A 24,054-nucleotide genomic window follows, 5' to 3' on the forward strand; every position below is an offset into this window, starting at 1 on the left:
TGCAAAACTAAAAAGCCTACAGCTTGTTTGGAAATGGCTTAAATGAAAAGTAACTAAATCCACTTTGAGATTTAAGAAATAATTTCCTCTTTAATGATAGTCAAGTAAAAATGTAGATGCTTGGTTTCCATTATGTTATACAATGTCAGAGTAGTTTTCTACCAAGAAAATAATAAAACCAAATAAATAGCAGTAAAAATAATGAACCCAATTATGTATATAGCTGGGGACCTTTTAAATGTAAACTATAGGCAGGCAGGGGAGAAAGTATTCCAACTCCTCGGTAAACTTAATTTCAAGGTTCATGTAGTATACACTCAGAAAAATATCTGATTTAGATAGCCTTTGGAAGGTCATTAAAATTTTCCCGTATCTCCCTCTTTCCTATCTTGTTCAGCAGCAAAGAGGTTTAACTAAATGCTTTATAAGGGAAATTAGTAATTTAAATAAACATTTTATGCTGGGAAAAATACAGCTGGGAAAAGGCGCATGCATAACCAAACAGAGAGAAAGCAGTGACCATCCCAAAGCTTTTTGATTGCTTATAGCTTGCTTCAGTTGCATTAAGCCAAACTGGTGCTGTCTTTCTCCTTTTGCGCTCTGCACACTGTTAGTGCTCACCTGCAGCTTTCCTTCCAAAATAGCCCATTACATGACTGTACAGATCCCTCAGTGGAGCCTCTGGTGGCATTCTGTTCTGCCTCTGTGGGGAAACATTTGCCTTCGGCTTCGAAAGAGCATGTACAACAGTTTTATAAACGCCACCCAGGGAGCCCTGCTGTAGTCCTGCCTCATGACTTGATGACCTAAGAGTACTCTGACTACCTGACTGACTACTTGCAATTCCTTCTTTCTGTAAAATGACGGTGGGAATCTCTGTAGATTCCTTAACTGTCTTACTACTTACTGATGCCGCACTAACTGTATCTAGAGGCCTGTACACACCAGGTTTTACCAGCTCTGTGACACTATTTGAGCTGGTGTGGGGGTTGCTGGTGCTACTACTGCTGCTACTACTAAAGCCACTGAGCTTCCGCAGTCTCATCTTCCATGGAGCCTCCTTGTTTTCCAGAGGATTGTAAAACTGAACTGACTCAGTAGATGGTCTAAAAGTAACATGAACACTATTTCGTTTTTTAGTAGCAATTTTCATGATTTTGGCTCTGTGAGTTACTGTTTCAGACAAGCTCCTTTTAGTTGGAGAAAGCTTGCTAGTGCTTGTAACATGAGGCATTCTACGGTTAACAGGTGCTTTTAGTGTAGTTTTCTTGGCATGCATAACATGTGGGACAGTGATTTTTTCATTAATTTGCACACCCTTAACCTTTTCACCTAGTGTTGTATCTACACAGGCATCTAACTCTGTGGCTGTTTGTCTATACAGATGTTTCCTCTTTTCTTTATCACAAGGGCTATCTGAACTAGGTTCCGATGACTGTTTATCACTGTTTAGCTGTTTACATTTTTCAGAAGTTTTTGTTCTCATAAAGCTGTCTAACTGGTTGGTTGCAATATTACTCATGGAGACAGCTGAGTTTGGTTCTTTTTGAAATTGTATGTTTTCAGGAGTTCCAACAAACGAAGTGATATTTTCTGATTTACTTTCCTGATCTATGTATTCTAATTTATCTAAGGATGATTGTTCATCCCTATTTACTGCAATAATCAGTTCCTGCGAAGCTGCATCTTTACCTAACTCGTTTTTACTATGATTTTCCTGGTTTTCCTTAAAATATTCTTTCAGGGAGGAAAGAAGATCATCATCTCCTTCAAGGTCAATGTACTGGATTTGTTCAAAAGCTGAATCTGCAAGTTCTACTGGATCTATTAAGTGACAAAGATGGTCATATATGCTATCACCAACTTCCAGAGAAGACTCTCTACTATGAGTATCAGTGATGTGGCTTTCAGTGGATCTAGTTATTGAAGAAGCCTCTGTGGAACTCTGCAAGCTTGGCGCATGACGGGATGAACTGTCAATGACAGGAACTGCACCTTTGGCTCGTTCAACAGTGAATGGTTCCAAGATATCAGAAGTGCTGCTACTTCGAGGCAATGGCTGCTCCTCATTCAAAGCACCAAAAACTTCATTTCCAGTGTCTTCACTTTGTGAAAAATGTCTGACCCTAGTTGGACGGGGAAGTATTTGAGCATCATCAATATCTGTAAAAAACAGAAAAATTACATAGAGTAGGCACTATATGAATATGAAAAGTAATTATTCATTTCAATCACACCCTAAGCATATGCTTAAAAGTAAAAAAATTTGAGATTCTTTTGTAAGCTCAATGAAAGAAAATCTATTACAAATAGGAATCTGTTTTTAAAAAATGATATGGGCACAAGCCAACATAGCATGTAGTATAAATGAATTAGAAAACTACCAGAATACATTTTAAAATGTTAACATGCACAGAAACAGACAGTGAGGTAATGAAACATTTGGAAGTGCAATTCAAGATAGAGCTGTGCCAATAAATCAAGCAATTCAAACTTGCTATTCAACTTTTCCTACTTATTTAAGTTTCAAGCAGAATAAGTAGATCTTATCACAAAAAAGGTGATCTAAATATTTCATTGTAGGATCTTACAGGGTCTCATAAATTCCTGTTTCCTTCTTTACCAGCCAAGAAGCATCGTCTTTTCTTCAAATCTTGCTTATAACTGATCACATATTACAAATAGAAACCTCCAACTTCTACCTGAAGTTCTCTTTGTCAGGAAACTATTTATCTCTTCCACTGAGGTGTTTTACTTTATTATATTATTAAAACCTATTCATCCTACCAAATAAAATCAATACCTTGCTAAAAAAATTAACTGTACCTTTTTGTTTCTGATACAAACACCATTAAATCTACCAGGAAGAAACTTTCTCTGCCTATCAATGGCCCATTCCATTAAACAACCAATGAACCCTAAAAATAGTACCTATGTCCACGGTATTTCTTTTAAAGAATTAAAGATTTTAGAGTCAAAATGGACATCACAGGTTACCTAATTTAGTAACTTTCTCACTGGAAACTGGCCCAAAGAGATGAAGACACTCTCAAATTTGTAACTATGAAGTCTGAGAAGCAGGCTTGGTGTACAATGTCACGGCACTGTTTTTGCTGCCTGAAGTGCTAAGTATGTGGTAAACCCTCAAAAATATTTAAGAAATTGAAAATCAAAATGTGAAGTACTATTTAACTGTAGACATATATACAAATTAGAAAGTTTAGAAGTAAAATACAGTGTCTATGAATCCATCATGGCCTTTAATGTTACCTAGAAATAACGTGAAAATTTTCTTTCAGAAGTCAAGAAAATACAATGAAAAAAGGACAAAGAGTCAAAAAGTCAGATGTTGTTACTCATTAGGTTTGTAACGCAAAAATTGTAAGTAACAAAACTCTAACTGAACAATAAAAATGAACACATTTAGATCCATGGTAAAACTGACTTATCCAAGATCACAAATAAATTTATTGATGGTGCTAGGTCTAAAACTTGGTTTTCTTATTCTAGACTCTGAGACCACAATTTCCTCATTTATCAAATGGGGATAATAAGTAAAAATATTCTCAGGATCTATGCAATGGATTAAAGGAGGCTAGTCTGCATCACCTTCTTTGTATGAGGTCCAAAAGGAGTCACCTTATACTAAGTTCAGATCGAGAGAAGTTTGTAATATGCTGAGATTGCACTACATTCCTGAAGATACACATTTAGATTCTCGACATAGGTTAAATACAAAATATCTGGATAAATCTGAAACAGCTTCTTTTCATCATTAAGTTGAAGAGAATATAATACTTTAAAAAACTGATGTTGGTTTTCTACTTCATAAACTCCACTTAGAAATTGTTCTAAATGAAAAACAAAGCATTTCCTCAAAACTTCACATTTATACATTTATACTCATTATTTAATATTGCAGTAGGTAACTAATGCATATTGACGAATGTTAAGTATTCTGGTTTATCTCCCATAATAGATCATAAGAACTTCTGTCTAGACACTACATTCAACATGCACTCTACTTTCTTTCCACAAAATATTTTAATAAGACTCAACAAAGGATAAAGATTATATAACTCTTCTATAAAAATTCTTAAGAATTTTATAGTTGGAATTTTATCAGCTGCAAATTCAAATTCAAGATCTTAAAACCTAATTTGTGAGACTAACAAATATATAAACTTCAGGGAAAAAGTAGAATATTAGTTTTAATTTTTAGTTCCTTTACCGGTATTTCATTTTTCTATTCTAAAGCCAGGAAAGATTACTGTGAAGTTGTCTTTTTAGGAATTTTTCTCCCAAACTTAGTCCTCACCTTGTAGATTAGCAAATTTAATCATTATTTCAGACTAAGTGTTTTTTCCCCTAAACTTCCGTTAACATATAAGAATACCTAAAAAACTTCCAAGTTTAAGAGGGCAAGAAGTTAAAAAAAAACACGATATTTTTCTATCAATAATGTACTGTTCAGAGAATTTAAACAAAAAACTTTTGAAAGTTTTAAGGTTTAAATACAGTTCTTACACAGGCATATGACAATACTAATTGCATAAAATCAAAGAGGATAACTGCTGACAGGAAATCAAAGTCAGCACATGAATTACACATAATTGACTTTAATAAGCCTTAAATTTAAAGAAACATATTTGAACTTTGTTAAGAAGAAAAAGACTAAATGATAGCTAAATCATGTAAGTCATTCTTCTGTATCCATGGGGACTGGTTCCAGGAGCCCCCACAGATGCTAAAATCCACGGGCATTCAGGTCTCCTATATAAAATGACCTAGTACAGTGAATACAGTTGGCTCTCCATAGCTGCAGATATACACAGATTCAACCAACCTCAGACACAAAGGGCCAACTGCCTAGTCTCTTCCACATGCTAAGCATTTTAAGCATCTTATACATATTAACTCATTTAATCGTCACAATAACCTCATGAAATAGGTGTTATTATTTCCATTTTATAGATGAAGAAACTATTTAATTGACTTGCCTGAGGTTACACAGCTAGAAGGTGGAGAGCTAGGATTTGAAGTAAGGTAAAAATTGGTTCATGGTCTTAATCTTGAATAATATATATTCATGAAATAATTCATTAATATCTTAAATTGGTAAAAATTAATTATATTAAAAAATTATAAAGCAGCAGTGATTTACCTTTATAAAGATAAGAATCTTAGAAATCAAAACTGAGTCACATACAAATATTAGTAAATTATACAGAACACAATGGACAAACTTTGTATTGGATTGCTGAAAATAACGGTGACATCAGGTTAAAATAGAAACAGCATTCAAAACTATTTAATTATGCTGGTTATATTTTACCTGGAACAACAGCAGCTTCTAATGAAATTATTTTAATCTGAGGTATCAGTAACCACTGATTGAGCAAAACAAGAAATTTAACCAAAAAAAAACAAAAAACAAAAACAAAAAAAACTTGTACACTGAGAAAATGCCTCCCTACAGAGCACACAAAGTACTAGAAATGTCAAGTTTTATCTCTGAATTTGCTCAATAATGTTTTAGCATGAAAGTGATGGAAATTATTTCTGGATTAAAAACTAGTTCTTTCTGAATGTTCTGTTTCAAAGAAAAGTTTTCTTTGCTATTTCAAAGGATAAGCTGTAAACTAAAGTGTAATATCAGCTTGTAACATGTAAAAAAAATTCTTTCCACTGGAATTTACCTTTCTTCATGATTTTGTTTATATTAACATTACAAAATCTCCACTGCTTGAAATAGCTCTTGTCACATAGTAGGGGCTCAATAAATACTGGTAGAAGTATGTCTTTTATATTAAAAATTAATAGCTGCTAACTAGTAACATATCAAGCTAGTTTCTCAGGGAAAAAAATCCATCAAGGTATAATAGTAACATACCACTAGAAAATTTTAATAAATTCTAAAACAAGGTACAGAATAAAGTGCTAAAATCCCTTTTACCGAAGTTAAATTCTATTCTCGGTCAATCACAAACATTAGCTATCAGTAATAACATTTTTACAGCTCTTGAATCCATAAAATCACTTATATTTGTTTATGGAGAAACTGATGCCATTCTGAAGCTTAAGTTTTCTCTGGAATTACCTAAAGGAAATGCCAATGTCTTTTATCTAATTAAAAAAAAATTTTTTTTGCCTATTTGGGCTACAATGGCAATGGACCTTCAAGGTAAGTTAAGAACTACACAGTATCTATATTTCCAATTTTATTATCAGCAGAGGCTAGTAAAAAGCTCTACATCTTTTTAAGACTAGATGTTCAATTTGTAGGTAATTCAAAACAGTATCCATATTATTGAAATCATAAGAAGAGACTAAAAAGCAATAAAAGAAGCTTAAATAATTTTAATTTTAGACCACTAAATTTAAACCACTAAACTATTTTCTATTTTTACCCTTCTAACTCTTAAATTCTAGAAACAGACAAATGACCAATATATTTTTTATGATAAGAAAATTATACTGTTTTATTTGTTTATAAACATATTATATAATGTCATGTTTAGGTGAGCTTCAAATTTTTGAGATGGACTTTTAAAAAAATTAACACAAATTATTTCAGAAAAAAGAAATCTAATTTAGAAGTATGTTAGAATCTGCTGGGTTTTTAGGTGGAAAACCTATAAAATTACTTTCATATATTGATGACAAGAAGAAATAAATTCCTTGATTATGTAAAGGGCCTACTTGTATGATCAGAGATAGAAAAATTTTCTTCCTTATTAGGCAGACTCTAGGAACCATATGGGACATGAGAGATAGCATCTTCTTTCTCCTAATACTCAGAAAACAGAAGTAGAAAGATAAAAATATTTTGCTCTACAGTGCTCAATTCAAATAATAAAGCATTGTTAATAACATTAGCAGACTTTGTAATATGGCCTAGACAGACTAGAGTCTAACACTACGAAATATGGCACACAAATTAGCAGTTTTGAAAACTAATTGGAAGAAAGTAGGTCTGTAAACTTAACAACGGTGAGAAACCCACAGTACTTAACTAGAAAATAAGAAGAAACAGTTGCAAAAGTCAGTTACTCATCATGTTTATGTTCTTTTATATCCCTTCTGTCATTAAAGTATTATTTTTGCAGTAAAAGTTAATTTGCTTAAGAACAATTACTGAGATTTCTGGCTTCTCTCTGTTTATCAGAAAAAATAAGGACTGCTAGGTTGGGCTCCCAGATGTGTAAAAGTACAATCCAGTGAGGAGAAAGGACAGGGAAAATGTGCTCGCCCAGACACCAGCGCGCTACTTACAGAACTTTAAAAAATGAAGTTAGATGCTTCTGCAATCCCCAGGATATTCTATCAAAACCTGAGACAGGAGCCTGGGAAAAAAATATTTTTTGACATCAGATGAGTCTGATGTTAAGAGTTAATGTTACTGACATAGTATCTATGCCCTTGGAATAGTCCCTAGAGCTTAAGAAAAACTCTTCAAGGATATTCAGCTATCCAACTAATTTAATCTATCTACAGATATACAGCGTCACACTCACAACAAAGCAGGTTGAATGGACATCCAACCAAGAATAGTGGAGGAGAAAAAAGGGCTGGATAAAAATAGAGTACTTTGAAAACTCAGTCTATTTTTAGAAACTGCAGATTGTTAAAATAAACAAACATAAAAGGAATTTCTTTTTACCCCATAACTATTCAAGAGTATCAAGTAAATATTTTTCTGGAAAACTCTACTTCTAACCAAAAGCTAGAGTGATTGTCTATGCTCATGTTCATTGTTTTATTGGTGAAGTAGTTACAGAAACCCTAACTCTTGATTTAGATGATGCACCTAGGAAATAATTAATTATTCTTGAGTTCAGTTAAGCCTGCTCACATCAGGGGGAGAGAGAAAACTTGCAAAACAGTTTTTTTCTTTTATGTAGTTTATTTTCGTTTTTAATTTCCGACTATATACCCCACCTTCGTTTGGGAGAAATCTGATATTAATGGGATTAGGGATGGTGGAAGGGACTTCATCTGAAATAACCTTATTAATAAAAATGCACTTTCCCTCGCATAAACCTACAATCCATTAGAAACTGAAAGGATACCGGGATATGTTGTTAAAAAAAAAAAAAAAAAACCCAGCAACATCACCAAAAGTCGCAACATCAGGGAAACATTCCTAAGAAGAGTGATAGGAAAGCACAGAAGAATGCACAAATAACTTTCTCTGAGCCAGCACTTTCTGTACAGTAAGTACAGTTGGCCCATGGGTTTGCATTGCACATTTCCACTACTACAGAACTACGTGATGAGTGGTTGGTTGAATCTGCCCATGTGAAAGCACAGAAATGGAGGGTCTACTTTAAAGTTAAATATGAATTTTGGACAATGCGAGGGCCAGCACCCCATCACCTCTGTTGTATTCAACACAAGTTTGCGTCTGTCTAAAAGACAAGGCATCATATGATTTTACTAATACAAAAATTTTTTTAAAAAGAAAAAAAATTTCTGGGGTGGGGGCTACTAAGTGGAAAGTGTCACTAGGGAATTTGGGTGGTAATGGAAAATTCCATGTTTTGTTTGTGGTAAAAATTGATAGGGGTATGTATAATTCTTAAAACTCACTGAACCCAACCCAGGAACCATGCATTTTATTATATGTTAATTAAGCCTTGTTGAAGAGCAGACCATCCCAGTACTAGAAACCTAGGACCTGAGGCAAAATTGGAAAGCTGAGCAGCTTTTGAGGTCCTTAGAATTTGGGGCTTCACAGAATGGTTTCTTCGCTTGGTTTAAAAATGAGTTGAGTTCTTAGAATTCTATATACTATTGTAATGTAATATAAATACAAAGATTTATTTCCAAAGCAACTTTTAGATTATGTACTTTTCTTGATTATTGATTTCTCTGGCTTAAGTTCCATTATTATAGATAATGGAGAACACATTATTCAAGATTTACCATATTGTTAGTCAAAATAGTGGGAAATTAAAAGTCAAGGCTCTCACTATTATCTTCCAAGTCATCTTTTGTGAGATATGTATAATGACATTAAAAATATACATTACTACTTCTTTTAACCACCTAGGAAGAAAAAAAACAAACATAAACAAACAAACAAGCAAAACTCCATCCATTTACAATCCAAAATATCGGTCATTGGCACAGCACTAAACTGAGCACTTCCAGAATGAACTGGCAAGGATAGCATTAGAGTTCAAATAACTCAAAATGTTGATTTCTCAACCACTTCCCCGATTTCCCACACCTCCCCCAAAGAAATTAACTCTGAAGAGTTCATTTGATTAAGCAAAATTTGAAAGCAGAAGGATTAAAAAGTGAAAAAGGTGGTGCAGAAATTAGCAGAGGTGGCACTACCTGAAAGCTCATCAGAAAGGGGAGTGAGAACAATATCAGGCAAGAAGGGTTTGGAAGTATGGATCAGAACAGGAGCACTTTTAGCACTGCGTATATACGCCGATGGCAGAGCACATTCACCAATGGATCGGCTTCTCATGGCTTTAAAAAAGGAAAAGAAAGAAGTGGGGAAGGAAAAAAGAAGAGTGACTATAATGAAAGGCTTGTGTCACAGAAAAAGCAGCAACAGAGAAAACTAAAAGATACAAAGGAAGGAAATCTTAAATTAAAACATTTCAGCACAGCAAATACTGGCAAGCTGTAAGAAAAGAAATCAGAGAACACACATGACATTCTGAATGTAAATTTTTGGTGTAAAGCAGGAAAATGCTTTTTATTATTAGCAGTTACAATGGTATAGAACTAAAAACAGCAGACACTTTAATTAGCACTATGTTCTTAAAACCAAAGGTTGAAAAGTTCATTGAATGGAAACGTTGAAAAGAACTCAATATTATTAATTCAAAGAAATTTTTGGTACCATATTTAAGCATTTCTCTGAGTCATTCTTCTTAATGAAGCTGAATTCCAAGAACAAATTCCTACTTTCACACTCTTCCCTAAAAAGTTTCAAAGTCACTCAAAGGTCTTTTTAGAGACTTTTATTCATAATCTAGAGGATTGAACCTCATGGTTAGTATTTGTTCCTGGTAGAAGAAGAATGCTTGATCAAATCAGTATCTATTTAAAGTTAATAGCATAATTAAAAACTTTTAAGTAGAAACATTTACAGAAAATAGAACTTACAATCAGCGTGAGGAATCAAGTTATTGAGAAAAATAAGTTTATGCGTATTCAAATCTTAAGTATATTATATACAAACTTAAATTTTTAAAGATAAACACTTAAAAACTAGATTAATTTCTAAAAATTTCATTTGTAGTTGTATTTGATAATTTCTTTTAAAAAGTCAACAGTTCACAAAATTAAAGACAAATTTTGACACACTCAGAAATAAATTAATAATCAAGTTTATACTTCCCACATTTTTAACTTATCTTTCAGTTTAGGGATTCTTGAGTAAATGAAGGTTTGTATGAATAGAGAACTTAAAAGAAACAATATTGCATAATATTTGGTGTAATAATGACATTGGTTAAAAATATACATATATATTTGAATGTTACTATGAATTCAAAATCATAGGTTTTCCTGATTACTAGAAACAGCTAGTTCCCTGATGCCTAATCCCTGAGCCGGTCCCTGAAACTTCGTCTCCTCCTACTGTTCTCCTAGGTTGCTGCCACACAGAATTTTATACTATTTCTTGAAAACTGCATGACCCTTCACAACAAAATGGTTTTGTGAGTTCATAATATATTTGGTCTTCTTTTCTTCCTGACACTCCTCCATACTCAAAATGTCATCTCATCTCTGAAGCTTTTAAGACTCTCTCACATAATTAACTTACTAGCAATACAGCAATTACTTAAACAAGAATTCCTGCTTTTACAAAGCTTACAATCTATTTTTAACAGACAGTATGTTTTACATGTCAGCCTCCCAACTTTTCAAAGGCAAAAATTGTATCTTCTTATCTTTATATCTCTGGTGCCTGGCACACACAAGCTCAAAAAAATCTCTACTGAACAAGTATTCATATTTGGTGCAGCATAGTATTTTGGAAAAAAAAAAAAAGCAAAAGTTTCAGTTGTGAATACACAGAGGGGAAAATAAAAAAAATTATTAACCAAAAACTAAACGTCATAATTACTGAAAAAGGATAGAGATTCCCCTCACCCCGACATTTACAAATGTTAGCAAAATAAAGATTCCTTAAGAGCAGCTTTTACGTAAATTTACGTGCAGCAAAAACATGGAAGGTTGGACTATATTAAGAAAATGGCAACCTGTCTTCAATGTATGACTTCCCATGTAATATATTAAAGATAAGTGTATTTTAAAATTGAAGCCATACACAAAATGTCAGAATCTGGCCATACTCTTGTTTTCCTGCTAGCTTCTTCTCCTTCTTGTGAAAGTGACCAATAATTTTATAATACAATTTGAAATAAAAGTTGACTTCTAGATAATCCTTCATTAAAACTTATTAGAGCACAGACACAAATATACAGGTAAAACTTGAAGTCTGCTCATTAATACAAAAGGTAAAATACCATCTACAGTTATAATCAGATGTGATTTTTAGAGATATTTCTTTTAAAACTAAATTGAATCAAATTTTCAATTCCACAGATGAATTACAAGTTTTCTTGATTTTCCCCCCTGGGTTAGATAATTCCTTGGCGATAACAATTCTTCTGTTCCTTCTTTCCCACCATCAACCTGAAGAAAGAGCTTGGGCATTTCCCTTGGGACTTTTACCATAATCACAATGGTGTAAGTTTGGGATATGATTCTAAATGAATTTTTCAACAGACTCACAGACATAGTAAACAAATTTATAGTAACCACAGGGAAACAGAGTGAGAAGGGATAAATTGGGAGTCTGAGATTTGCAAATACTAACAACTATTGTATAAAATAGATAAAAAACAAATTTCTTCTGTATAGCACAGGGAACTATATTCAATATCTTATAGTAACCTATAAAGAAAAAGAATATGAAAACAAATATATCTATATCTATATATATGTATGACTGAAACATTAGGCTGTACACTAGAAACTGACACATTATAACTAACTATACTTCAATTAAAAAAAACAGAAAAGAGTAATAGCAAAAAAAATTAAAATAAAAATAAAAAAGAACCCCTCCATTTGTTACTGTACTGCAGGTCTTTACGCATACCTGGAAATCAGTCAAGTGCCTCACAGTTGTGCAATCCACACTACAGAATGATTTACAATGGATTAGCTACTGGGATTTGGGGGGATTTACTAATCTAAAGTTTAGATCAGAGAATCTCTGTAAAGCCACTGAAATTCCTACTGCTGCATTTATTTCTAAGCCGTAAGCAGCAGTGATCTCAAATCTGTAATGTGCTTTATGTAGATGGAAGGGTAGTATTGAAAAATAATATCAAGAAGCAAAAACAAATTTTCAAACCTATAAGCATGTCAATTTCTGAAAGCTTCTTATCTTTACTCCTCTCAAAAAAAAAAAAAAAAAAAAAGAACAAAGGAAAATAGATGTACCTTCCCATAAATTCATCTTGGACCATAAAATACACATACTATATCAAAAACTATAACCTTCCCTAAAGAGTTCCCATGTGGCTTAAGAAATTCATGGACAGCAAATGCAATGGATCACTAAAAGCATACAAAAGCATATAAAATATACAGGAGGAGGGCAACTCCTGCTTTTTCTCATTTCTAAAAAGTTACACATATTTCTCCCTATTTATAATTAAGTACTCAAGTGTGTGCACTGGCAGAAATACCTTTTTAAGTCCTCCATTATAACAAACATAAACTACTGGGACATTGTGCTGTACACCAGAAACTGACACATTGTAACTGACTGTACTTCAATAAAAATTAAAATAATAATAACAAAAAACATAAACTAAGAGGAAAATCTGAAAACAAAAGCAAAGATATATTTGTTCCAGAAGTTAAATACCAAGTTTTAAATCCTAACTGTAAACAAGTTACACTGCTTCTTACAAATATATTCTAAAATAAGTCCTAAATTCACTGCATCTCCTTTAAAGTAATTCCTAAGTTCACTGCATCTCCTTTAATATTTGTTGGCATAAGCAAAACTTTACATATGCTATCCAAATAAAATTTTCTAATTAAAATTTAAACTTATGTTTAATATTAATAACATAAAATTTCTTACTCAGCCCATGCTGGATAATCTGAAGGTTAAAGGATTATATGCTATGTTTAATTCTTTTTTTTAAATGTCAGACAAGTTGCCTTTAAGTAAAATAAATGATAAATTCTCTGAGAATTCCTCTCTGAAAATCCTACAGAGCAACCAATAAAATAAGTCTGAATATCATATAACAAAATTACTACTTTGTAAATTTGACCATACACTTTATTACTGTCCTTGTGAATTAAAAGGATATTAGGTGTGTACTTCAGTTTAGACTACTAGTAAAAAAAAAAAAAGTTGTTTTAGGTTAAATTAGTCTTAAAAAGTTATATATATTTTATCCCTCTACTGAGTAATTCAAAGTCATAGGAAATAATATGATAGTTTTAACATGAAAGGAACCAAGTTTGTTATTAAAAGGAATACTGCATAAAAGAGAAATGTTAAGTAAAATCAGAAATATTATCAACATGACTTATTTCTCCCAGTACAAGTCATAAAATTTAGAAATGAACAATGACACAAAGTTTAAAAAGTAAATTAAGAAATTTATAGGTAAATCTGTGGTTATTTCAAATTTCTAAATTATTTTGTTCCTAATGAACATATATATTTTAAATTAATACAGGCATACCTTGTTTATGGTATAAAACACTCTGAAGCATTTTATTGCGCTTCACAGATACTGCGTTTTTTATACAAATTGAAGGTTTGTGAAACGCTGTATCAAGCAAGTCTACAGGCACCATTTGTCCAACAGCATTTGCTCACTTCGTGTCTGTGTCACACTTTGGTAATTCTCACACTATTTAAAACTTTTTCATTATTATTGTATTTGTTGTGGTGAGCAGTGATCTTTGATATTACTATAGTGATTGTTTCGGGGCACCATGAACCATGCCTATGTGATATGACAATGAACTTAACTGATAAACGTTGTGTGCTTTGTGAATGCTCCACCAATGGGCTGTTTCCCCATCTCTCTCCCTATTTCTTGAGACACAATTTTGAAATTAGGCCAATTAATAACCTGACAATGGCCTCTAAGTGCTCAAGTGAAAGGGAGAGTCACACATCTCTCACTTTAAATCAAAAGCTAGAAATGATTAAGTTTAGCAAGGAAGGCTTGTCAAAAGCCATGCAGACCAAAAGCTAGGCCTCTTGTACTAAGCAGCCAAGCTGTGAATGCAAAGGAAAAGCTCTTTAAAGAAATTAACAGTGAACAACCGTAAGTAAAACAAAACGACAACCTATGGAATGGGAGAAATTTTTGCAAATGAAACCAACAAAGGCTTGATCTCCAGAATATATAAGCAGCTCATATGACTTAATAAGAAAAAACCAAACAACCCAATCCAAAAATGGGCAAAAGACCTAAACAACCAATTCTCCAAGGAAGACATACAAATTATCAATAGGCACATGAAAAACTGCTCAATATCACTCATTATCAGAGAAATGCAAATCAAAACTACAATGAGGTTATCACCTCACACCAGTCAGCACAGCCATCATTCAAAAGTCCACAAATGACAAATGGTGGAGAGGCTGTGGAGAAAAGGGAACCCTCCTACACTGCTGGTGGGAATGCAGTTTGGTGCAGCCACTGTGGAAAACAGTATGGAGATTTCTCAAAAGACCAGGAATAGACTTACCATATGACCCAGGAATCCCGCTCCTAGGCATATATCCAGAAGGAACCCTACTTCAAAAAGACACCTGCACCCCAATGTTCATAGCAGCACTATTTACAATAGCCAAGACATGGAAACAGCCTAAATGTCCATCGACAGATGACTGGATAAAGAAAAGGTGGTATATTTATACAATGGAATACTATTCAGCCATAAAAACCAACAACATAATGCCATTTGCAGCAACATGGATGTACCTGGACAATGTCATTCTAAGTGAAGTAAGCCAGAAAGAGAAAGGAAAATGTCGTATGAGATCACTCATATGTGGAATCTAAAACAAACAAACAAACAAACAAACAAACAAACAAACAAAAAACAGAAACAGACTCATACACAGAATACAAACTTGTGGTTGCCAAGGAGGAGAGGGGTGGGAAGGGATAGACTGGGAGTTCAAAATTTGTAGATACTGACAGGCATATGTAGAATAGATAAACAAGATTACACTGTATAGCACAGGGAAATATATACAAGATCTTGCAGTAGCTCACAGTGAAAGAAAATGTGACAATGAATATACGCATGTTCATGTATAACTGAAAAATTGTGCTCTACACTGGAAGTTGACACAACATTGTAAAATGACTATAACTCAATAAAAAAAAGTTTGTTTTTTTTTTTAAAAAGAAAAGAAATAAACAGTGAACAGACTAACTGCTGATATGGAGAAAGTTTTTGTTGTCTGGAAACAAGATCTAACAGCCAGAACATTCTCTTACAACAAATCCTAATCCAGAGCAAGGTCCTAACTCTCTTCAATTCTAGGAAGGCTGAGAGAGGTGAGTAAGCTGTAGAAGAGAAGTCTGAAGCTAGCAGAGTTGGTTCATGAGATTTAAAGAAAGAAGCCATCACCATAACATAAAAGTGCAAGTGGTGATGTAGAAGCTGTAGCAAGTTACCCAGAAGATCTAACTAAGATCATTAATGAAGGTGGCTACATTACACAAAAGATTTTCAACGTGGACACAACAGTCTTCCAGTGGAAGAAGATGCTATCGAGGACTTTCACAGCTAGAGAAGTCAGTGGCTGGCTTCAAAGAACAGGCTGACTCTCTTAGGGGCTAATGCAGCAGGTGGTGACTAAGTTGAAGCCCATGCTCGTTTACCATTCTGAAAATCCTAGGGGCCCTTAAGAATTATCCTAAACTGACGTGGTCTGTGCTCTATCAGTGGAACAGCACATCTGTTTACAACATACTGAATACTTCAAGCCCACTGTTGAGACCTACTGCTCAGAAAAAAAGATTCCTTTCAAAATATTACTGCTCATTGACAAGGCACCTGGTCACCCAAGCTCTGATGGAGATGTACAATGAGATTCATGTTGTTTTCATGCTGGCTAACACATCCACTCTGCAGCCCATGGATCAACGAGTCATTTCAACTTTCAAGTCTGATTCTTTAAGAAATACATCTCATGAGGCTATAGCTGCCAAAGATGGTGATTCCTCTAATGGATCTGGGCAAAGTCCATTGAAAACCTTCTGGGAAGGATTCACCATTCTAGATGCCATTATTAAGAACATTCGTGATTTACAGGAAGTGGTCAAAACGTTAACATTAACAGCAGTTTGGAAGAAGTTCATTCCAACTCTTATCAATAACTTTAGTGGAGGAAGTAACTACAAACATGGTAGAAAAAAGAACAGAACTAGCCTGAGAATATGACTGAATTGTTTCAGTCTAACATAAAACTTAATAGATGAGAAGTTTCTTCTCATGAATGAGAAAAGAAAGCAGTCTTGAGGTGGAACCTATTCCTGGTGAAGATGTTGTGAAGATTGTTCAAATGGCAATCAATGATTTAAAATATCACATAAATTTAGCTGATAAAGCTCTGGCAGGGTTTGAGAGGACTGATTACACTTTTGAAAGAAGTTCTACTGTGAGTAAAATGCTATCAAACAGCATTGGATGCTACAGAGAAATTGTTTGTGAAAGGAAGAATCAATCAATGTGCAAACTTTGTCAATGGTCTTTAAGAAACTGCCACAGTCACCTCAACCTTCAGCTACCACCACCCTGATCAGCCAGTAGCCATTAACATCGAGACAAAACCCTCCACCAGCAAAAAGAAGGTTTTGAATTGCTGAAGGTTCCGATTGATGGTCAGCATTTTTAGCAATATTTTTAATCAAGGTATGTACATTGTTTCTTTAGAAATAATGCTACTGCACACTTAACAGATTGCAGTACAGTGTAAACATAACTTTTATATGCACTGGGAAACCAAAAAATTCATGTGACCCACTTTATTGGGATATTTGCTTTATTGGGGTGGTCTGGAACCGAATCCACAATATCTCCTAAGGTATGCCTGTACGCTTTAATTTTTAAAAAGCAGTTTTAGGTTTGCAGAAATATTGAGTGCCAAGTACAAAGAGTAAGAATACATCCCTTTCTCTTTTCATCCCCAGCTCGAGTCTCCCCAAGTACTGACATCTTGCATTAGTGTGGTATACTTTCTACAACTGATGAGCCAATACTGACACAGTATTACTAACAAAAGCCCATTCTTTACATTAGGGATCACTCTTTATGTTGTACACTCTATGAGCTTTTGACAAATGCATAATAACATGTGTACACCATTACAGTATCATACAGAACAGTTTTACTGCTTTAAAAACCCTGTTCTCTACCTATTTGTCCCTCCTTGTTGCTCTGTTCCCCATCCCCACCCCCAGCAACCAGTGACGTTTTTACCATTTCTTTAGTTTGCCCTTTTCCAGAATGTCATATTGTTGAAATCATACAGTATAAAGCCTCTCAAGTTGGTGATTTTACTATGCATTTGGGACTCCTCCATATTTTCTCCATGGCCTGATGGCTCACTTTTTTTTTTCTTTTCACTTCTTGTCAGTGAATAATATTCCGTTGTGTGGATATACCACAGTTTCTTACTCTATTCACCTATTTAAGAATAACTTGGTTGATTCCAAGTTTTGGCAACTAGGAATAAAGCTGCTACAAACATCTAGCAGATGTCTGTGTGGACACAGGTTTTCAACTTACCTGGGTAAATGTCAAAGGTGGTCTGATTCTATGGTAAGAGTATCATAAGTTTTTTAAGAAACTATCAAACTGTCTTCCAAAGTGGCTGTACCATTTTGCATTCCCATGAACAATGAGAGTTACTATTTCTCTATATCCTTGTCAGCATTTGGTGCTGTCACTGTTTTGGATTTCAGCCATTCTAGTAGGTGTGTAGTGGTATTTCACTGTTTTAAGGGCAACTTAATTTCCAATCCTATAGATTAAAACTACAGACATATCTGTATATAAGTACAAAGTATAGATTTATATATAACTTTATTCTGGTCCGTTTTTAACAGCATAAAGTTGGAAATAAACTAAATGTCCATCTTCAGGATAGAGGTTAAATTATGGTACTGCCATGTAATAAAATCTGATGCAAGAAGTTCAACATTTTTTGATATGTAATTATCTTTAAGATATATCATTATAGCTTGACTTCATTGCCTACCACTCTAGTCTTTCTTTATTTTACACTTCAGCCACTCTGGCTTCCTTACTCTTCCTTAAATACTAAAGCACACTCCTGCTCCAGGGCTTTTATTCTTTTCCTTCTGCCTGGAACACTCTTCCCCCAGATACTTGCTATCACTTTATTCAGGTTTCTGTTCTTATATCATATTGACCAGACAGGCTTTCACTGACCTACCTATCTAAAACAGTCCCATTTCTCCATCCTAGGACTCTTGTCCCTTATCCTGCTTTACTTTTCTTCATAGTACTTAATACCTCCTGATATGTTTGGTTTATCTGCTTATTGTATGCCTCCCCTGACACTAGAATTGCCAACTTCAATGGACTTTATTTGCTTTGTTCACACATACATCATCAATGCTTAGAACAGGGTTTCCATAGCAAATACTTAAAAGTATTTTTTTTTATTTGAATGTCTAAAAGCCATGATTCCCCACAGTGTATACATTATGCTGTATACCTGGTTTTAGAGGAATGCTTTAAAAACTAGTAACAGCAGTTATCTCTAATGAGATGAGGGTGGGGAGTAGTGATGAGGGAAAGACTTACTAGAAGGTATATGCTTTATCACAGTTTGAATTCTTAACTATGTACATTCCCTAAGAACATAAAAAATTAATTTAAAAATTTAAGAAAACATTATGTCAAAAGGCAAACTCAATTGAATCTGTTGTCCCTTTTAGTATTTTCCAACTTTATGCAGGCACCTTTCTAAACAAAATTTGTAATGCTTTAAAACTTTTTATTTGATATATTAGTTCAATGAACAAGCCAGACTAGACAGTTTTGCCAGAGGTACCAAAGTAAACATAGTCAGGTATGCATTTAAGATGAATATTTTACTCATTATATGCTTTTGTAAAGATTAGAAATATGCTAACATGTTAGCAATGATTACTTCTCATTAGACAGCTAATATGTTTTTATGTTTCTTTGAACTTTACTTTCCACACTATGCATAAAATATTTCTATGATCAGAAATATATATATAAGGAACTTTTTTTTAAAGATTCAAGTTTTAAGTAAAACAAAGTAAAATTTTAAACTTAAAAGAACAATTCCTTCTTAACCAATATAGAAATATTTTCTAGAAATGTGACATTAACATAAAATGAAGAAAAGCATTTCAGATACAATCAAATCTTGCTAAGAATTTCAAAATGTAATTCTATACCAAAATGTCTAAGTATTATATTAATCTCTGTGCATCAGTATCCTTTTCCCTTGTATAATTTCTTATTCTTCCTGCTTGACATATACAACCAATATAATTTTATGCTTATTTTATAGACAGAAGACAATTGTGAAATTTTTCTTTTAAAAAAATTTTTAAAACTAAGCATTTTAAATTCACTTAAAATCTTTAATTTCCCTATTCTCTTTCTACTTTTGTTTTTTTCCTTTAGAACTGTAATTCTTATTAACATTTTAGAACCCATTATTTTATAGAAGACACAACCTTACAACAGTTTAAATCTCTTTAAAATGATGTGTTTTTCACTGATTACCATCAAATATAGATACATGTCCACAGAAAATTCTCCTTCCACAGAATTACAGATTATAAAGCCTGAAGTAACTTCAAGCAATTCTGTTACAGGCATGGGAGTTACTATCAGTCTCACCACACAGATGAAATAAGTAAAGCTTAGAAAGTTCAGTAAATTGTTTAAGGTTATCTAGTTACTTAGTGATAAAAGAGAGTGAAAAAGAGAGATTAGGACAAGCCCTCTTGTTTTTCATTGCAGCACTCTTTCTACTACAACAAACACCAAGGTATAAATCTCTGAGAGGAAAGGGGATAAGATGGTCCACAGTATGCTGAGTGATCCTACTTCCATAAATTCTTCCCATTACTGCTCTTTGTTGCTGTTTCCAAGACTATAGAAATTTCTTCCATGCCTATTGAAAGCAGGAAGGAACCTGGCAATATACTCCACCTTAGCCTCAGCTGTCTGCAAGTAACGAGCATGAATTCCTCACTAGAAGTCTGTGAAGCCAAAATAATTGTATAACTGTAGCACCGAAAATAAGCTACCCTAATCTTCCACGTTTATGAGTATATTCGCTTAGTACCAACCATACCAGTAAATGCATGAGTTCTGTAAAGTGAATCAGAGTTCTACTTCTTCAGTTCTGTAAAATAAGTTTAAAATTATTGATATCTACAATAAATAAACTACATAAAAACAGTAATGTGAGGTGCATCTTAATAGCATAAAAGGGTAACACAGCATGTCACTGGACTCTTAAGTACTACTGAAAAAAGGATTTTGCCATAGAAGCTTTTCATTTAACAACAAAAACCAACTGATGAGAAAACTGTGTATTTACATATTACTAAGGACTATAAACATACTGCCCCATACAATTCTCATGATTTCACAGAGTACATACCAACAGTTTTTTGCCGTACTATACTCCTCGCCTTTTCTGTTCCTGGGGAACCAGTGGTTGTTGCACTTCTCTGTCTCATTGGGGCTTGGCCAGGCTGATCGCGACTCCATCCTCTAGAAAACGACTTGTCAACTGAAACTTTCTGAAATTCGTGTCCCACTCCTAGAATGTAGATTTTCAATCTCAGTGTAGTCACCTCATCAATAATCTCTTCAAATTATTGTGCCACTGCACCTCAGATTCTTAGGTTTACTTATAATGTACTATTATAAAGTGTCTAGATAAAATGTTGTGTACTGTAAGGCTTTTTTGAACTTGATTTTATGTACAACTCACATTTCAAAACTGAGGCAGAATTCTAAAAATACACCATCAACAACAGACTATTATAAATCCTCCACCACCCCCTTGCTTCATAACAGAAGTGAAACATTCAGACAAGCAAAAAAGGATAGGAAATGAGCTAACCAAAATCCAATCTGCCAATAATAGCCACTTGGGAAATAAACAGTCCAGGAAAAAGCAGTCTGGTCACATACTTACCACTCTGGACTACTATTTAAGTATGAAATGTGACTCAGATGTAATCTCTGGATAGCAACTAATTATTAAGAGTGAAAAATACTGGCAAACCAAGAATTACAAAAACATGTATTAATGATATAATCACTATGTTACTGTCCCTCTCTACCATGTTAACATTACATGGATATATAATACACATCTCGGGAATGTTTGCTTTTAGTTAAAACTAAGAGAATGCTTTCAAAAAAATTTTTCAAATAATTCTTTTTAAACAGAATTAACATGAAATCACCTAAGTTCTAATAAAAAATCATGTAAGATAAAAAGGAAGAGTGTTTTATAAGTTTCCATTTTGGTTAATTGTTAAAAATAAAATATTTCAGATCCTGAAGTATTATTTAACTTTACCTAGATATGTACAGAACAATGTACATTAAATACTTTATTTCTCTCCAAAATTACTACTGACTTTAAGGTTCTTGAAGAAAAATTACAAGGTACCTAAATGTTTCACTGTTGCAATTTTTTAACTTTCAGAATAAATTAAGGAGGAAACAATTAAGAGAAAATATGACTTTTACCCTCACTCCTCTCCCTGGCTTGATTTTCCCAGACCGAATTATTTAAACAAATTTATATGGAGCATCTCTGTGAACTCTTACCTTTCCCTTTGTGCTTTTTTTGTTTCTGTTCACTCAGCTTATCCAATGGTAAATCACTGAGATCCAAACTATATAAATTTCTAGCTAAAACTTTAGTTAGTGTCTCCATAGTCAGTGACCATTCAGTGGCTAACTCTTCCCAATAGGTCAACGATGACAATACCGAGAGTAAGTCATCCCAAAGCTCACGGGAGATATACACATTTAGATTTGCTTTGATCCAGGCAACTATAAGAGTCTATAAAAAACAAATAATCAGAATTAACAATGAAATATGTTCAAAATAAGATATTCAATTATTAAAAAATTACTAAAAACAAGAACTTAAACCACATAATATCCATGATATCCTTTCTTGGTACATAATACTTATAAAAGTAATCCATGCAATCATTAGCATCTACTATACATTTCAACAACTGCCAATTCCCAACATTCTAACATTAGGACAAGTTACCAAAACTGAAAAGAAACCTCCGTAAAGAATTATTCTTCATGCTGCACTACATTAATGTTAAATAAATATTGTTTAAAGAGATCAAAGTCTCCACACTATTAAGCATTGAAATTATTGAGTAGTGAATAGTTATTGAACTAAAACACCAAAACCTACATTCTCAAATTAAAGATGGGAATCACTAACTATACAATTTGAATATTCTTAAAAAAAAGTTATTAGAGATGTACTTAATTTACTGAAATGTATTTTTGAAAAATTATATGTAAACTAAAGGATAAAATTAAATTTCACTTTAAAGACACCAGAGGAATTAAAGATGTTCTGTAACAAATCCAATCACAGAATGAAAACTTATTCATAAAAGGGCAGAAATTACTGACCAGGCAGTACCCTGAGATTTTATAGATTTCTACTGAAGATATATTCTCCTATCAAAGAAACAAGTCACAAAATGAAGGATTTTTCAGAAGTTTAACTTAACAAATTTTACTAAGGAATTCATAAAAATTCATTATAAATTTATACATTAAATGTAAAGATTAAAATGAGCTAAGTTTACAATGTAAAACAGTAACAACTAGTGACTCTCCATTCTACTTTTAAACATTCAGAGGACAAAAAGTTATTCCACGTAGCAAGCTAAAATTTTGTCTTCTGATAGTGCTCACTATTGAGTTAGTTTTAACAATGGGAAAACAAAAAGACTACTGAAGTCAAGAGAAGTTTAGATAATAAATGTAGCTGGTTTCAAAGACTTATTCTCTACCAGAAGCGAATTTGAAGTAAACTAGAATAATCTGAGGGAAAATATTAATTTGAATGGCTACATTAATGGCCAAGAATTAGATCTGAGATAGCTTTTATCTCTGACATTAAGAACCATTTTATCCATGTATTTATATTTAATGTGTCAGGTTAAAAAGTGTTAGTTTGCTTTCTATTTTCCAAATAATCCATAATATATTTAAAGTCAGTACTCTATCTTTGGTTTGGAAAACACAATATGTAATTCCTACATAATGAACTACCACTGTATTTCAAATGAGGATATGAAGAGAATAAAGCCTTACAGAATAGAATGATAGAAAGAATCTTAATTTACTTTTTCTTTACTACAGAACAACTTAAAAGAAAGTTTTGTTTTTCTAACAATCCCAGAGACTTAGAAACACATAAAGCAAAGAATCAAGCCATTATTCATGAAGCCTTCTGGTAGCTTTTTGCCGTCATACATTAAGTGTACCACACAAGAGCTAAAGTCAATATCATCGGCCTGTTTTAACAGTTTTTTTCCACAGACCTGGTATTTTCTCTACTCTACTAGGTTGTGAGTTTGTATGTATGGCAAACAACCTATTTAGATAAGCAACTTTTATTTGGCTCTACAAAAGATCCTTTAATATGAAATGATTTCTGATTTAAAGCTTTTCCCCCAGGTAACAAGTTCAGGGCTCAATGAATCTGAAGAAAAAATACGTATCTATCCACCTATTTATCTATTTATTTATTTATTTTTATTGCCTGGAAAAGTGGTCCTGCAAGTCGACCTGCCAAGGTCATATTTTTTTTCCCCTGGAACTGTAGGAAAGTTTGTGATGGCATCTTCAGTACAGACTCCGTGACTCTGAGCAACACAAGCAGCATCTGTTCCCTTAAAGTAAAAAAATTAATTAATGTTTGCT

The 24,054-nt window shown here is 33.3% G+C and overlaps 1 protein-coding gene across 9 annotated transcripts in view; it reads right to left on the reverse strand.

The window, feature by feature from the left end:
- The window catches only part of RALGAPA1 (Ral GTPase activating protein catalytic subunit alpha 1), a 204,608-nt gene that overhangs the window by 111,977 nt on the left and 68,577 nt on the right, over positions 1–24,054 (reverse strand). For 4 of the 9 annotated variants that reach the window (XM_032481878.1, XM_032481880.1, XM_032481879.1 and 1 more), the window contains exons 14-18: positions 23,894–24,023; positions 21,913–22,150; positions 20,726–20,887; positions 9,346–9,486; positions 622–2,163 (exon numbers count right to left, since the gene is read on the reverse strand). In XM_032481878.1, coding sequence (XP_032337769.1) covers positions 622–2,163; positions 9,346–9,486; positions 20,726–20,887; positions 21,913–22,150; positions 23,894–24,023 — 2,213 coding nt within the window. The remainder of the gene's footprint in view (positions 1–621; positions 2,164–9,345; positions 9,487–20,725; positions 20,888–21,912; positions 22,151–23,893; positions 24,024–24,054) is intronic. The other 5 variants (XM_032481884.1, XM_032481883.1, XM_032481881.1 and 2 more) reach the window with 3 other exon arrangements.

Source organism: Camelus ferus, chromosome 6 (assembly GCF_009834535.1).
Source record: "Camelus ferus isolate YT-003-E chromosome 6, BCGSAC_Cfer_1.0, whole genome shotgun sequence".
Classification (NCBI taxonomy): domain Eukaryota; kingdom Metazoa; phylum Chordata; class Mammalia; order Artiodactyla; family Camelidae; genus Camelus; species Camelus ferus.